General features: G+C 52.2%; 1 protein-coding gene across 3 annotated transcripts in view; it reads right to left on the reverse strand.

Annotated features, from left to right (window-relative positions):
• Nucleotides 1-2,477: 2,477 nt before the first annotated feature.
• IQGAP3 (IQ motif containing GTPase activating protein 3) overlaps nucleotides 2,478-12,953 on the reverse strand; it is a 45,967-nt gene continuing 35,491 nt past the window's right edge. For 2 of the 3 annotated variants that reach the window (XM_037731878.1, XM_017510018.2), the window contains exons 28-38: nucleotides 11,827-11,911; nucleotides 11,162-11,394; nucleotides 10,672-10,804; nucleotides 10,439-10,541; nucleotides 9,667-9,793; nucleotides 8,173-8,260; nucleotides 7,134-7,346; nucleotides 5,687-5,853; nucleotides 5,280-5,381; nucleotides 4,717-4,825; nucleotides 2,478-3,128 (exon numbers count right to left, since the gene is read on the reverse strand). In XM_037731878.1, coding sequence (XP_037587806.1) covers nucleotides 3,015-3,128; nucleotides 4,717-4,825; nucleotides 5,280-5,381; nucleotides 5,687-5,853; nucleotides 7,134-7,346; nucleotides 8,173-8,260; nucleotides 9,667-9,793; nucleotides 10,439-10,541; nucleotides 10,672-10,804; nucleotides 11,162-11,394; nucleotides 11,827-11,911 — 1,474 coding nt within the window. In that variant the 3' untranslated portion in view covers nucleotides 2,478-3,014. The other variant, XM_037731879.1, reaches the window with a different exon arrangement.

Consider the following 12,953-nt stretch of genomic DNA (forward strand, 5'->3'; position numbering starts at 1 on the left):
AAGTGCTGAGATTATAGGCATGAACCACCACGCCCAGCCTAAAATACATATATTTTTTAGAGATTAGAGTCTCACTATGTTGCCCAAGCTGGTCTTGAACTACCTGGGCTCAAGCAGTCTCCCATTTTGGCCTCCCAAAGTGCTGGGGTTACAGGCGTGAGCCACCATGCCTGGCCTTTTAAAAAAGTTTTAGAGTTTTCTCTCTTACAGTTAGGTCTGTGGTCCATTTTGAGTTTATTTTTGTATATGGTGTGGGGTAGGGGTCCAACTTCCTCCTTTTGCACGTGGATTTCCAGTTGTCCCGACACCATTTGTTGAAAAGACTTTCTCTGTTGAATTATCCCGGCACCCTGCACTTAATTTTTTTTTGCCGCTTTGCCCAAGAAGCACTTACATTTTTGCTGTTCCCAAATTGTCCTCCAAAGAGGTTACACTGATAGAGTTGCATCCATAGGAGCTGAGACTGTATCTCAGATTGGGCCCCTACGGTTAGCAAGGACACTGATGAGCTCAAGCTTATCAGGGACACACAGCAGATTGGAGTGTGGGAGGAGCTTGAGAGTGTCATGAAAGGGGAGGTTAAGGAAGCAAAAATGTTTCTCTCAGAGAAGAGAAAAATGCAAGGGAATGTATATTTCTTCTGTGAGTAGATGGGCCTGAGTTTGAAGCCCTGTTCTGCTCCCTTCCAGCTGAGTAGTCTTGGTCAGTTATCAGATCCAACTCTCCGAATCTGTTTCATCATGTTAAACCAAGATGGTGACCACAACCACCTTTGTAGGGTTGTTGTGAGGAGCAAATGTATGTAAATATCCCAGCCCACAATAGGCTCTTGATAACCGTAGCTATTGTGACATTTCTATATGTGGTATATGTGGCTGAGATCATGTGATTGTGGGGGAGAGTGGCAGCCATTTGGTGAGTGTGAGATTTTTAATCGTGACTGATCACATGTAGAAACTTGGATCTACTGGTAAATGTCACTGTCACCCAGAGCAAGGCAGTACTTGAAGTCTTTGCTGTGACATGTTAAGGGGGGGAGAGCTGTGACTGAGATTGGATGTGACAGCAAGACAGATCCTGAGTGACAGAATGGAATGGAGTGGAGGGAGGCAGGCTGCACCAGGCAAAGGTGTGTCCCCAACAGGGGCTGCCTGGGAGTTCAGATGTCAGGGCAAGTGTCTGTACTGTCTCCTCCCCAGCAGACTTCCCTCCCTACTTTCTGAAAGCAAGGAGGAGAGGAGGGGGCTTTCCTCTTGGAAAGGAGATTTTGATCAGAGTGTAGAATCTACAATACCTAAGAAGTTAAAGTGTAAGAACCTTGGTGGGTATCACCACCCAAGGCTCAGGAAAAGAACCTGCTGGTACTGTGTGTGAGACAGGTAGGGTAGAAGTTAGATTGGCTTCTCCTCTCCGCTTTAGTCTTCAGAGTGGCCGATAAAAACAGAACTGAAACCTAAGCATTCCTTCCTCCTCTCTGTCCCCTGGGGGAGGGAAGAGAGAATAAATGCCACATCTCATTAAGCTTTTACGAGCTCAGGCAGGCAGAGTGGACTCACACCAGAGGCAGGCAGAGGGCTGGGGGAGGCTGCAGGAAGGATTCCCCAGCTCTCTCAGGGAAGATGTGTTCCAGAACTTGGAGGCTGGCTCCACAGAAAATGAAATAAGGTTTAACAGATGTGGGAGTAACAGCTGCTTTTATTAACATCAGAAGGGCAACAGTACAGGAAGTTGGGTAGATGTGGGGACAACAGAGACTGTGACAGAGGCAGGACTGCAGATCTATGGAAATTGCCTGGAAGAGTCAGCTGCAGAGCATGAGAATCCTGAAGGTAAAAGAGAGAAGGGAAAGACTCCTCTTTGATCTTACGGAGCTGAAATAAGGAGATCTTAAACATGAGTGAGAACTCTGTTGCCCCAACCTAAACTGACTAAATCCAAGGCATAAAACATTGGCATGGGCTGGGCACAGTCGCTCAGGTCTGTAATCCCAGCACTTTGGGAGGATGAGGCAGGCGGATCACCTGAGGTCAGGAGTTCGAGACTAGCCTGACCAAAATGGAGAAACCCCACCTCTACTTAAAATACAAAATTAGCTGGGCGTGGTGGCACATGCCTGTAATCCCAGCTACTCGGGAGGCTGACACGGGAGTATCGCTTGAACCTGGGAGGCGGAAGTTGTGGTGAGCCAAAATTGTGCCATTGCACTCCAGCCTGGGCAACGAGAGTGAAACTCGGTTTCCAACAACAAACCACTGGTATGGATATTAGTTTGAACAGGAAAAATGAGAACTCTCTCTTTGAGCTCAAAAAAATCAAAGAATTAAAACCCTGATTAAGGCTGCACAATGATCCAGAGTGTAGGGATGGGAGAGAGAATAAATATCCTAGTGACCCACATATAAAACACTACAAACAAGAATGAGACTTGAGGTTAATGGAAGGTCATCTTGCCCATGCTGCCAGGGAGCCAACAGTGCCACATGGGCATTAATGCACACTGCATACCCTCAGTCCCTGCCTGGGTTGGAGGGTACACAGATCATAGCAGCAGAGCTGCCCAGACTCAGGCAGGCAGGGAACACCCGCTGCTGACACAGTGGGAGGCAGGGATGGGGAGCCTGGCCCTGGCTTTGTGGGAGTGTAGAGAGAGGGAAGGTAGCGGGAGAAATCAAGCCACGGGAGCAGTGCCTGTGAGATTGGGGTGACCATGGGAGGGCAGTAGCAGATACAAGAGTAGTGGCCTTCCCAGGCCAAGGCCCATGCTCTACCATCTGGCAGGAAAGCCAGGGTTGATAAAAGCCACACAGTTGGACTCTGGGCAAGGCCCACTTTGGCCAATTAGAAGATACACTGTGGCCAGGCAGGCAAGCTCCTCCCAGCTGGGGAAGGGGCGAGAATCCCTGGGCCTTGCCCAGTCCTGAGCTCTAGGTGTCTGCAGAGAAGTGCAGTGGTGAGTTAGTGTTAAAGAAAGCATCCAGTGAGGCAAGAGGGGCTTGGGTAGCACCCTTTGCCTGTCACTTCCGCAAAAACTTCTTGTTGAGGAGGAAGATGAGAAGGTTGACATTGACTTTGGCCTTGTTGAAAAGTTTCATGACAGCCACACCCTCATACTGGAGCTGCAGGAGGTCCTAGGAGGGAAGAGGCAGGGAGGGGAGTTTAAGGGGTTCTGAATGTGGTCTAGCCAGACAGTGTACAAAATACTCACATCATGGGGCCTTCTGCAGTCACCAGTAGCACTGGCCACTGAAGCAGGGCACTGAAATCCCACTTCACAAATGAAGAAACTGAGGCAAGAGAGGTACAGTGACTTGATCAAATGTCAATTCAAGCAGAACCAGGGCTTGAAATCATTTTCCTTTTTTTTTTTTTTTGAGACGGAGTTTCGCTCTTGTTACCCAGGCTGGAGTGCAATGGCGCGATCTCGGCTCACCGCAACCTCCGCCTCCTGGGTTCAGGCAATTCTCCTGCCTCAGCCTCCTGAGTAGCTGGGATTACAGGCACGCGCCACCATGCCCAGCTAATTTTTTGTAGTTTTAGTAGAGACGGGGTTTCACCATGTTGACCAGGATGGTCTCGATCTCTTGACCTTGTGATCCACCCGCCTCGGCCTCCCAAAGTGCTGGGATTACAGGCTTGAGCCACCGCGCCCGGCCTCCTTTTTTTTTTTTTTGAGACGGAGTCTTGCTCTGTTGCTCAGGCTGGAGTGCAGTGGTGTGATCTCAGCTCACTGCAACCTCCGTCTTCTGGGGTCAAGTGATTCTTCTGCCTCAGCCTCCCAAGTAGCTGGGATTACAGGCACCCGCCACCATGCTTGGCTAATTTTTGTATTTTTAGTAGAGACAGATTTCGCCATATTGGCCAGGCTGGTCTTGAACTCCTGACCTCAGGTGATCCGCCCGCCTTGGCCTCCCCAAGTGCTGGGATTACAGGTGTGAGTCACCGCGGGCAGCTGAAATCATTTTTCTTATTCAAAAGACAAAACAGCAGAGCAAAAGGATTTGGATTTAAAACCACTGCTCGGCTGGGTGTGGTGGCTCACACCTGTAATCCCAGTACTTTGTGAGGCCGAGATGGGCGGATCACAAGGTCAGGAGCTCGAGACCAGCCTGACCAACATGGTGAAACCCCGTCTCTACTAAAAATAACTTTAAAAAATTAACCGGGCATGGTGGTGTATGCCTATAATCCCAGCTACTCGGGAGGCTGAGGCAGAATAATCGCTTGAATCTGGAAGGTGGAGGTTGCAGTGAGCTGAGATCTCTAGCCTGGACGACAGAGCAAGACTTCGTCACACACACACACACACACGCACACAGTTTTCCTGAACACTGGCCTATGACTTAGGTCAGCTTCTTAACCTTTTCGCCTCAGAGCCTGTAAAATGGGGATAATACTTCAGAGCGGTGGAGAGGATTAAAGGAGGTAACATGTAAAGTCCCTGACATGTGATAGGGTTTCAAATATTAATCCTGTTTCTGACACCAGCGGCCTACTCCAGTCTCCCTGATGCTTGGTAGTGGGGTGTCAGGGAATGGGGAAAGGGGGCCTTGGGCTGCACAGACCCCCACCCTTCTCTTCAGGAACAGAAGATACTGATCGGGTGAAGAGCTGAGCTGGTGTCATCTGAGGACTAGGGAAGCGAGGCCAGCTGCTCTCTCCAGGCCAGCACCTAAAGCCCAGCAGGTGTCTTGCAGGTTCATGGAACTGTCCTCTCACCTGATAGTGAAGCTGGAATCGCTCCATGTCCACACCCAGGAACTTGGCATTTACTTCGAACTTTCCTGCCTCATCTCCCGGGGTGATGTCAAAGATGACGTTTCTGAAGCTGTCAGGAACCAGATTCAAAACAGGAACCCTACTGCCTCTTTCCAGGGCTATAGCCACATTCTTGCACCCACTGCTCCTCATCCCGGGCAGCAGTGTCATCTGGAGCCAGCTTTCCCCTCTGTCACTCCAGAGGGCCCAGCTCACTGTCTCCTCCCACTTTTACTTCTGCTCCCGACACCATGTCTTTAGCTGCCCCACCCTACCCAGCTGTTCTCACCTCTCCAAAGCTTTCCCAGTACCCTTTGCCTCAGGGCACCTAGAATTGTGCTAGACCATGTCCATGGCCCTTCACATTCTGTCTGGGCATGCTCTGTCTCCGCCATCATTCTAGCAGCTCCTCCAAGGCCGGGACCATGCTCCTCCTTCCCTTCCACCCAGTGTCCAGCCCAGAGTTCCACCCCCAGGTTAGAGGACAGGAAGGGGCTGACATCCTGCCTTCCAAAGACACCTACTGAGAGGCGGGAAGATCTTCAATTTCCACCAAGACACCCTTTTCCAGGAGCTGAGCAGCAGTGTAATGAAGACAAGGCTGTTTCTTCCCCTTCCCAGAACTCCTGATTAAAAGAAGGCCCCAGAGAATTCATCCCACAAACTCTTTACCGCCAAAGACACTCATTCCCTGTGGCTGGAAAGGAAATGAGACCCCAAGGAAGACTTCTCACTGATGGAAGACAGAGGAGGGGGATTGCACTTGAGCCCAGGACTTTGTAAGTGAGGCTCAAAGACCAGACTTAGGAAGGAACTGTGCTGTGCTGGGTGAGATTCCCCTTTCAAAGCTGGGAGATGGTGGGGCAAAGGTGACATGGGCAGAGGCGAGAAGTCACACATAACCTTCTGAGTGCAGGAAAGCAGCACCTACTTGGAGTTGGGGGCCAGGTGGTCCAGGCAGGCCCGGATGTACTGGCTGTAGTAGTCCCCCTGCTCCTCATAGAAGGTGGTCTTAGTGCTCAGGCCCTGTAATGTGGCCTGAAGCTTCACCAGCTCTGCTTTCCGCCTGTGCCTGTGTCTGTGCTGGTTGCGGATGTCCTGGGGTTGGGGAACAGTGGGAGGGATGAGTGGTCCTTCCTGGCAGGAGAGCCTTAGGGCCTGACACAGGCCCAAGAACTACACACTGTGAGGCTCTTCAGAAGAGCAGGCTTCAACGCTGTTTTCCTAGAAGGACAATTTTAAGGATGGTATCTCAAATCCTCAAAGCATGTCCTCAGGGCCTCTTCCCATTGAAGACTAACTGGTTTCAAGGCTCTTTGTTTTTTAGTACAAGAAAATTGCAAGGATACTTTTGTAGGTCATAAGCAAAGGACTGCCTCCCTCAAACCTGATCTGGGCACATTATCTGGCTAATGTGGAAAAAACAGAGAGAGAGTTGCAAGAACACCTCCTCCCTAACTTCAAGATCTTTCCTTCAAGGCAGGTGTGGTGATTCACACCTGTAATCCCAGCACTTTGTGGTAGCCCAAGGCGGGCGGATTACTTGAGGTCAGGAGTTTGAGACCAGCCTGGCCAACATGGTAAAACCCTATCTCTACTAAAAATACAAACGTCTGGCAGTCAGGTGCAGTGGCTCACACCTGTAATCCCAGCATTTTGGGAGGCCAGGGTAGGAAGACCCTGAGATCAGGAGTTTGAAGCCAGTCAGGCCAACATGGTGAAACCCTGTCTCTATTAAAAATACAAAAATTAGCCAGACATGGTGGTGGGCACCTGTAATCCCAGCTACTCGGGAGGCTGAGGCAGTAGAATCGCTTGAACTGGGGAGGTGAAGGTTGCAGTGAGCCAAGATTGCACCACTGCTCTCCAGCCTGGGTGACAGAGCAAGACTCTGTCTCAATTTAAAAAAAAAAAAATTGGCCGGGTGCGGTGGCTCACGCCTATAATCCCAGCACTTTGGGAGGCTGAGGTGGGAGGATCACAAGGTCAAGAGATCAAGACCATCCTGGCCAACATGGTGAAACCCCATCTCTACTAAAAAAATACAAAAATTAGCTGGGCATGGTGGCACGCACCTGTGGTCCCAGCTACTCGGGAGGCCGAGCCGGAAGAATCGCTTGAAGCCAGGAGGTGGAGGTTGCAGTGAACCGACATTGTGACACTGCACTCCAGCCTGTGGACAGAGCAAGACTCTGTCTCAAAAAGAAAAAAAGATTAAAAAAAAAAATCTTTCCTTCAAAAATGACCCTGAGCCTTCCCCTGGCTGGTGACAATTTTGGGTGGGCACTCATCAGGGAGGGGCCTGCCAACACTATGGATCAACATGTACATGCACACACATACACACGGGCACACAGAGCCCAGGCCCAGGTCGTTACCTTGGCCAGGTCGTCCAGTAGCCCCTGGTAGCCATTGCTGGCGCTGACCAACCCCAGGCCTTCAAGTCGGCGCAGGTTCCGCAGGACACGCCGCTGCTTCTCTGCCAGTGGCAGGAGGGAGTGAGCTGTCAGCGAGCGGTGTCGTCGCAGTGGCTCCGGGGTCTGGGCTGCACAGGCCTGGCGTTGGCTCATCAGCTGCTTGTGGGCTGCTTCCTGGGGACACAGAGACGCTAGAGGGGTCTACCAGGCCCTACCTTTCTGTCCCCACACCAGGGAAGGCCCCAAGGGCACCAACAACCAAGGGAGGCCTGAACATTTTTCTGGGTGTAAAGAAAGTGCCCCAGAGCCCAGCCTCTGCAGGGTATGGGCTGGCCAGGGCGTAGCTTAGGAAGACAATAAAGGTATAACATCATAACACACAGTGTCACACATGGGAGGGCCTCATGGATCACCACAGGGGAGAAGTGGCCCAAAGGAAACCCAAACTGAAGCTGCGGATTCCGGACAGACACCAGCAGTGACTTCCTAACAACGGACCTTTGTGACGGCACAGGGTGTTGGAGGCATTTCCCTTTCTGTTCTGTTTTGGGATATCCCCCTAGTGGCCATCGCCACCTTTTCTCTGGGAAGACCCGGGTTCAGTCTTCACTCCAGCTGGCCCAACCTGCCCCTGGCCCCCCGCGCGTCTACCACCTTCTGCCTCCAGGCCTTCTAGCAGACCACTCTTTTCTGAGTGCAAGCTTTCCAAGGGAGCCTTCCCAGACCGCCTCTCAGCGCCCGCCATGGCCCTAGTGTTGGTGCTGGATTCAGCGTGTGCAGTGGGGAGATGGGTGGGGCCCCATGACTCTGCAGCCTGAGGCTTCCCAAAGCTAAGGCTGTGCCCCTCACCCTGTAGGCCTCCAGAGTTCCCATTACTGGTGAACACAGGTGTTTGCTTCTGGCCAACTGTGGGTGAGGTTCAGAGGAGGGAAGCAGCGGTGCAGGTAGCGTGAGGCAGGGACGAATGAGACAGAACCTGTGGGCTGGCCCGGCCACTCACCTGCTCTCTGGAAGCCGAGAAGGACAGGAGCTCCTTGAGGGTGTCCCCAGGTTGGAACTGTATGATATCCACCAATAGCTGCTTGGTGCTGTACAAGGAGGGCAGGGATGGAGGAGAGGTGAGGGGCAGGGGTAGGGGCAGGGCCTGGACATGGGACTGGCCAGAGGTCTGAGAGCGAGTGGACCCTGCTCTATAGCATGGCTGCTAGGAGGTAAGGAGAGCGCGCGAGGGATGGGGGATGACGTTGCCTAGAATACCCTCCGCACAAACTTTCTTCCTTTGAGTCCTTCAGCTGAGCACACACATCCTCCCTGCCCAGCCATCGCTTCTCCCTAGCTCTCAATGCATCTGACACCGACCGCCCTCTTGGTGGTGCTCTGACTGTGTTCAGCCCTAGCCCAACCCTGCTCTCAGCCCTTTGACGGCAGGACAAAGACAATACTCGGCTCACTTGTTTATGAGTGAATTAACGGGTGGAAGGGGTTCCCTTGTTGGCAGGGAGCTTGAGCTGGTACTTTGGCTCCTCGTCTGCCCAGATGAGCAGCCCAGCCCTTCTCACTTTTGCAGAACTGGGGAAGAAAAAGCTCAGGCCTATCTCCTAACCATCACACTCAACAAGAATGCGGAATTATGCCGGGTGTGGTGGCTCACACCTGCAATCCCAGCACTTTGGGAGGCCGAGGCAGGCAAACCACCTGATGTCAGAAGTTCAGAACCAGGCTGGCAAACATGGTGAAATCCCATCTCTACTAAAAATACAAAAATTAGCCAGGCGTGGTGGCAGGTGCCTGTACTCCCAGCTACTCGGGAGACTGAGGTAGGAGAATCGCTTGAGCACAGAAGGTGGAGGTTGCAGTGAGCTGAGACTGTGTCACGGCACTCCAGCCTGGGCGACAGAGTGAGGCTCCATCTCAAAAAAAAAAGAATGTGGAATTAGAACATGAGCTCTACAACCCACTGGCTGTGAAACTTTGGACAAATCACATAACTCCTGAGTCTTTCCTCAACTATGAAGAGGGGAAGCCACCATCTACCTCATAGCTTGTTCCTGAGAATAAACGATAACATATAAAAAGCGTCTGGGCCAGGCGCAGTGGCTCAAGCCTGTAATCCTAGCACTTTGGGAGGCTGAGGCAGGTGGATAGCTTTGAGGCCAGGAGTTTGAGATCAGCTTGGACAACATCGCGAGACTCTGTGTCTACTTAAAAAAGAAAAAAGCATTTGGTAAACCGTACAATATGCAAACACCTGCTGTTGCCAATATCTTTGCCATTCCTTTACCTTCAGTACAACACAGAGCAAAAAGCTGAGGATGCCAGATGGAAAAGCGCCAAGGCTGCCACAAGGGGAATAAAGGTAGGCTTCAGGGAGAACTTCCTGAAGGATAAGGGAGCCCAGCAAGAAGGTGGAATGGGCCCCTCAGAGTAAGGCTATTTTGCCAGCCTCAGGGCTGGGGTGCTCAGGTAGGGAGGGGCAGAGGCCAGCATCACCCACCTCAGAAGCAGGCTACGTGTGTTGGAGTCATCGGTGTCTGCCTCTAGTCCTTCAAACTTGTTGGTCAGTGTCAGGGACACTTCTAGTTTGCCCAGGTCCGTGTGCCCACCTGCAGCAATGCTCTCCCCTGAGGTATGGTGAGGAATGAGAGGGAGACAGGCATACACGCATACACACACACACACACACACTCATACACACCCCCCCACACACACCGATGGGGTCACGTTAAATCGGCTGCTCAACGTGCCCCTCTTTCAGGAAGTTTTCCTACACCAGCCCGCAGAACCACCTTGTGCCCGCAACTCTTAGCACTGATGGAAGGGCTGTTAACCAGAGTACCCTTGCGTTACTGGGGCTGTGCCGCCCCTACACCCTCAGCCCTGGGTGCTCTGAGGGTAGAGGAACCATTCCCTCTGAGCCTGCAGCTCCTGGTTCTCTCCAGTCATCATCTTCATTCTGTCCTTCTTCCCAGTAAGTCGGCTTCCTCCTATTCCATGGCCTGGAAACCCCTCCTCCTCAGCCAGACCTAATGAGACCCTTATCCCTTAATTGGCCATTTACATGATGATCATGGGTCCCTCTACTGTCTACCTTCTCCACATCAATCTGTGTTCCTGTGCCCATGTCAGGATCAGAGAGAGAGTGTGGAACTAGCTGCCTGGCACAGGACCTAGGCTGCATGGGCACGCTCCCATTTGCTGTTGGTCTGCCTGTCTCTCCCTCCCTGCAGGCCCCCCAGCTGGCCCCAACTGCCAAAGGGGGCACGCACCGATAAGGTCAGGGATGGTGGGCAGCTCCCCGAGGTCCTCCAGGAGCTCATGCAGGGGGTCTTGGTGATCGGGGGCAATGCAGTCCTGGTGTTCCAGCAGCAGCTGCAGGACGGAAGAGGAAAAGGAGGTGCAGGGTCTGAGCCAGGCTCCCCCTTGGGCCAGCCTACTACCCCGTCACGGGCTACCAAACTCCCATCCACCCAGCCAACACCCTGCAGATCACAGCCCTCACCCTGTGCGTGTTGACTAGCTCCCCCACGGTGATATACACCACGGGTTTGGCCACAGCCACCATATCTGAGTACTCGTCTACTGCAAAACGCTCCTCTGGCTCTGGCACCTGGCAGGCTCTATGGATGAACTTCCTGTCCGGAGGGAGGGCATGTGAGAGTGGGGAGGGCCAGCACCCCATACATGTTCTGTCCCCATCATTTTCCCGGCCTTCTCCAGCGACTGCTCAGGCCAATTCAGGCTCTCCAGTCTCAGCTTGTACCCTCTGTCCTGCCCTACCTCCATCCCAGTGACCCCTCAAGCCAATCTCTCTTAATAGTCTCCCTTTCTCTCCATTGGGGAGTCCTGCCAACAACCTATCCTCCACCCCACTCACTCCCCTCTTCTCCTCTATTTATGCCTCTTGTCCTCATGGATTCTGGAGGGGAGAAGTGGGATGTCAAAGATGAGAAGAGGGAAGAAAGGGGACAGAGAGGAAAGGGATCCAAGACCTGAACTTGAGGTGCGTTTCCTCCAGATAGTCGTTCAGGACCTGCAGATGCTGGCTATGCCCAGAGAAGGCCTTGCCAGCCGCAGCGTGCTGCAGGAGCTGAGCCACAGCCCCCAGGGCATGGCGCTGGGGGGCAGTCAGGGCACCACCAGCTGCCATGGCCACTATGTCGAAGGCATCAGGAGCCACCACAGCTGGGTTCAGGAAGCGGTAATACAGGAGGTTCCCGACTACCTGAGGGCAGAGGAGAGTCTCCCAGAAGTGGCCTGGGTCCACCTTGACTGCTGCAGCCACACATTCCCAGCTTGCTTGGCTGGAAGAAACACCTGGGCCAACTCCCTTACTTCAAAGAAAACAGGCCCAGAGCAGGCGGGCAACTTGTTCAAGGCCACACGGCAAACCTGAACAAGAGCTAGGACATGAACCCAGATCTCCTGACAAGAAGCCCGGTGTTGCCCACTCTGTTTGCTTATGCCCCAGCTGCCTTCCCACCTGCCACCTGAAGCCCTGCTGGTGAGCCAGGCTCCATTTATAGGGGGCAGCATATTTCCTTCCTTGGATTTTAATGGCACAGGATTCTCTGTGTTTTTTTCTCAGTCTAGGGATCACAGCTACCAGCAGAGCACAGGAGGGATTGGGAGGTGGGGGTGGGGAGACCACACTTGCCTTATAGACCTCGCTCTCTGTGGCATCAGGGAATTTCTCCACCAGAGTTGTCTTTAGGACTTTGGCCACATATCGCATCCCGTACCTGGGGACAAAGAAATAGGTGTACTGTGCCTGTGCCTCTGCCCATGGCTCTCTGTCAGAGGTCAGGGCTTGAGTGCCTGGCTTTCTCTCCTTCCCCAGCCTCAGTCACTCCAGTGTGAAGCTCAACTCCACTATCTACAGCCAGCTCCCTCCACTATCCACAGCCAGCTCCCTGCTGCCTTCCTCCAAACACCTCTGGGTCTTCTCCCTTCTTCCTGCCTTGTGTCAGTAGCCAGGACCAGGGTCCTGTCATTTACTAAATCTCTCATATAGCCTCCAACCTGGCTCAAGAGCCTCTTCTTTGAGAGTCTCTGGTCTCCCCTGCAGAGCACCCCTGATCACCATAGCCATCCTCCATTCCCCCAGAGAGCGCGTTATCCTAAAGCTTGGGTATCTGACACTCACAGCCAAAACTCTGTCCTAGGACAGCCCAGGTGGCTCCAAGGTAGTCAACATTGTCAGCTATCACAGAGCAGCTGTGAGGGGCCTAGTCTGGGCTAGAGGCAGGGCCCTGAGGCGATCAATGAGCCTGAGCCTGGAGGAGAAGCTCCAGTTTTGACTCCACCACCAAACAGAGATATCTTCTTAGCCTATTTTCTTCCCCGTTGTAAGACTGTCCCCTCTTCTAGAAAATGCAAATGGTCGTTCTTGCCCTCTCTTCTCACAGGGTTTTCTGAGGATCAAGTGAAATTATATCTGTGAGAGTAACGTATAATGGCAGAGTACTATTCAAATAGGCTGGACTTGCATTCTAGCCCGGGCAATAAAACAACACCCCTGTTCTCTCTCCCTCTTCCTCTTCCTCTTTCTTCCTCTCTTTCATTCTTTTTCTTTTTTTCTTTATTCTTTCTTTCTTCCTCAAAAAAAAAAAAAAATTGGTCTGGAAAAAGATTTTATGAATAATACCACAAAAGCACAGGCAACAAGAGCCAAAATAAATAAATGTTATTGAAACAAACTAAAAAGCTTCTGCACAGAAAAGGAATCAATCAACAGAATGAAATGAGAACTTACAGAAGAGGAGAAAATATCTGCAAACTATT

The sequence above is a fragment of the Cebus imitator genome, unplaced genomic scaffold (assembly GCF_001604975.1).
Source record: "Cebus imitator isolate Cc_AM_T3 unplaced genomic scaffold, Cebus_imitator-1.0 Scaffold427, whole genome shotgun sequence".
NCBI classification, from domain to species: domain Eukaryota; kingdom Metazoa; phylum Chordata; class Mammalia; order Primates; family Cebidae; genus Cebus; species Cebus imitator.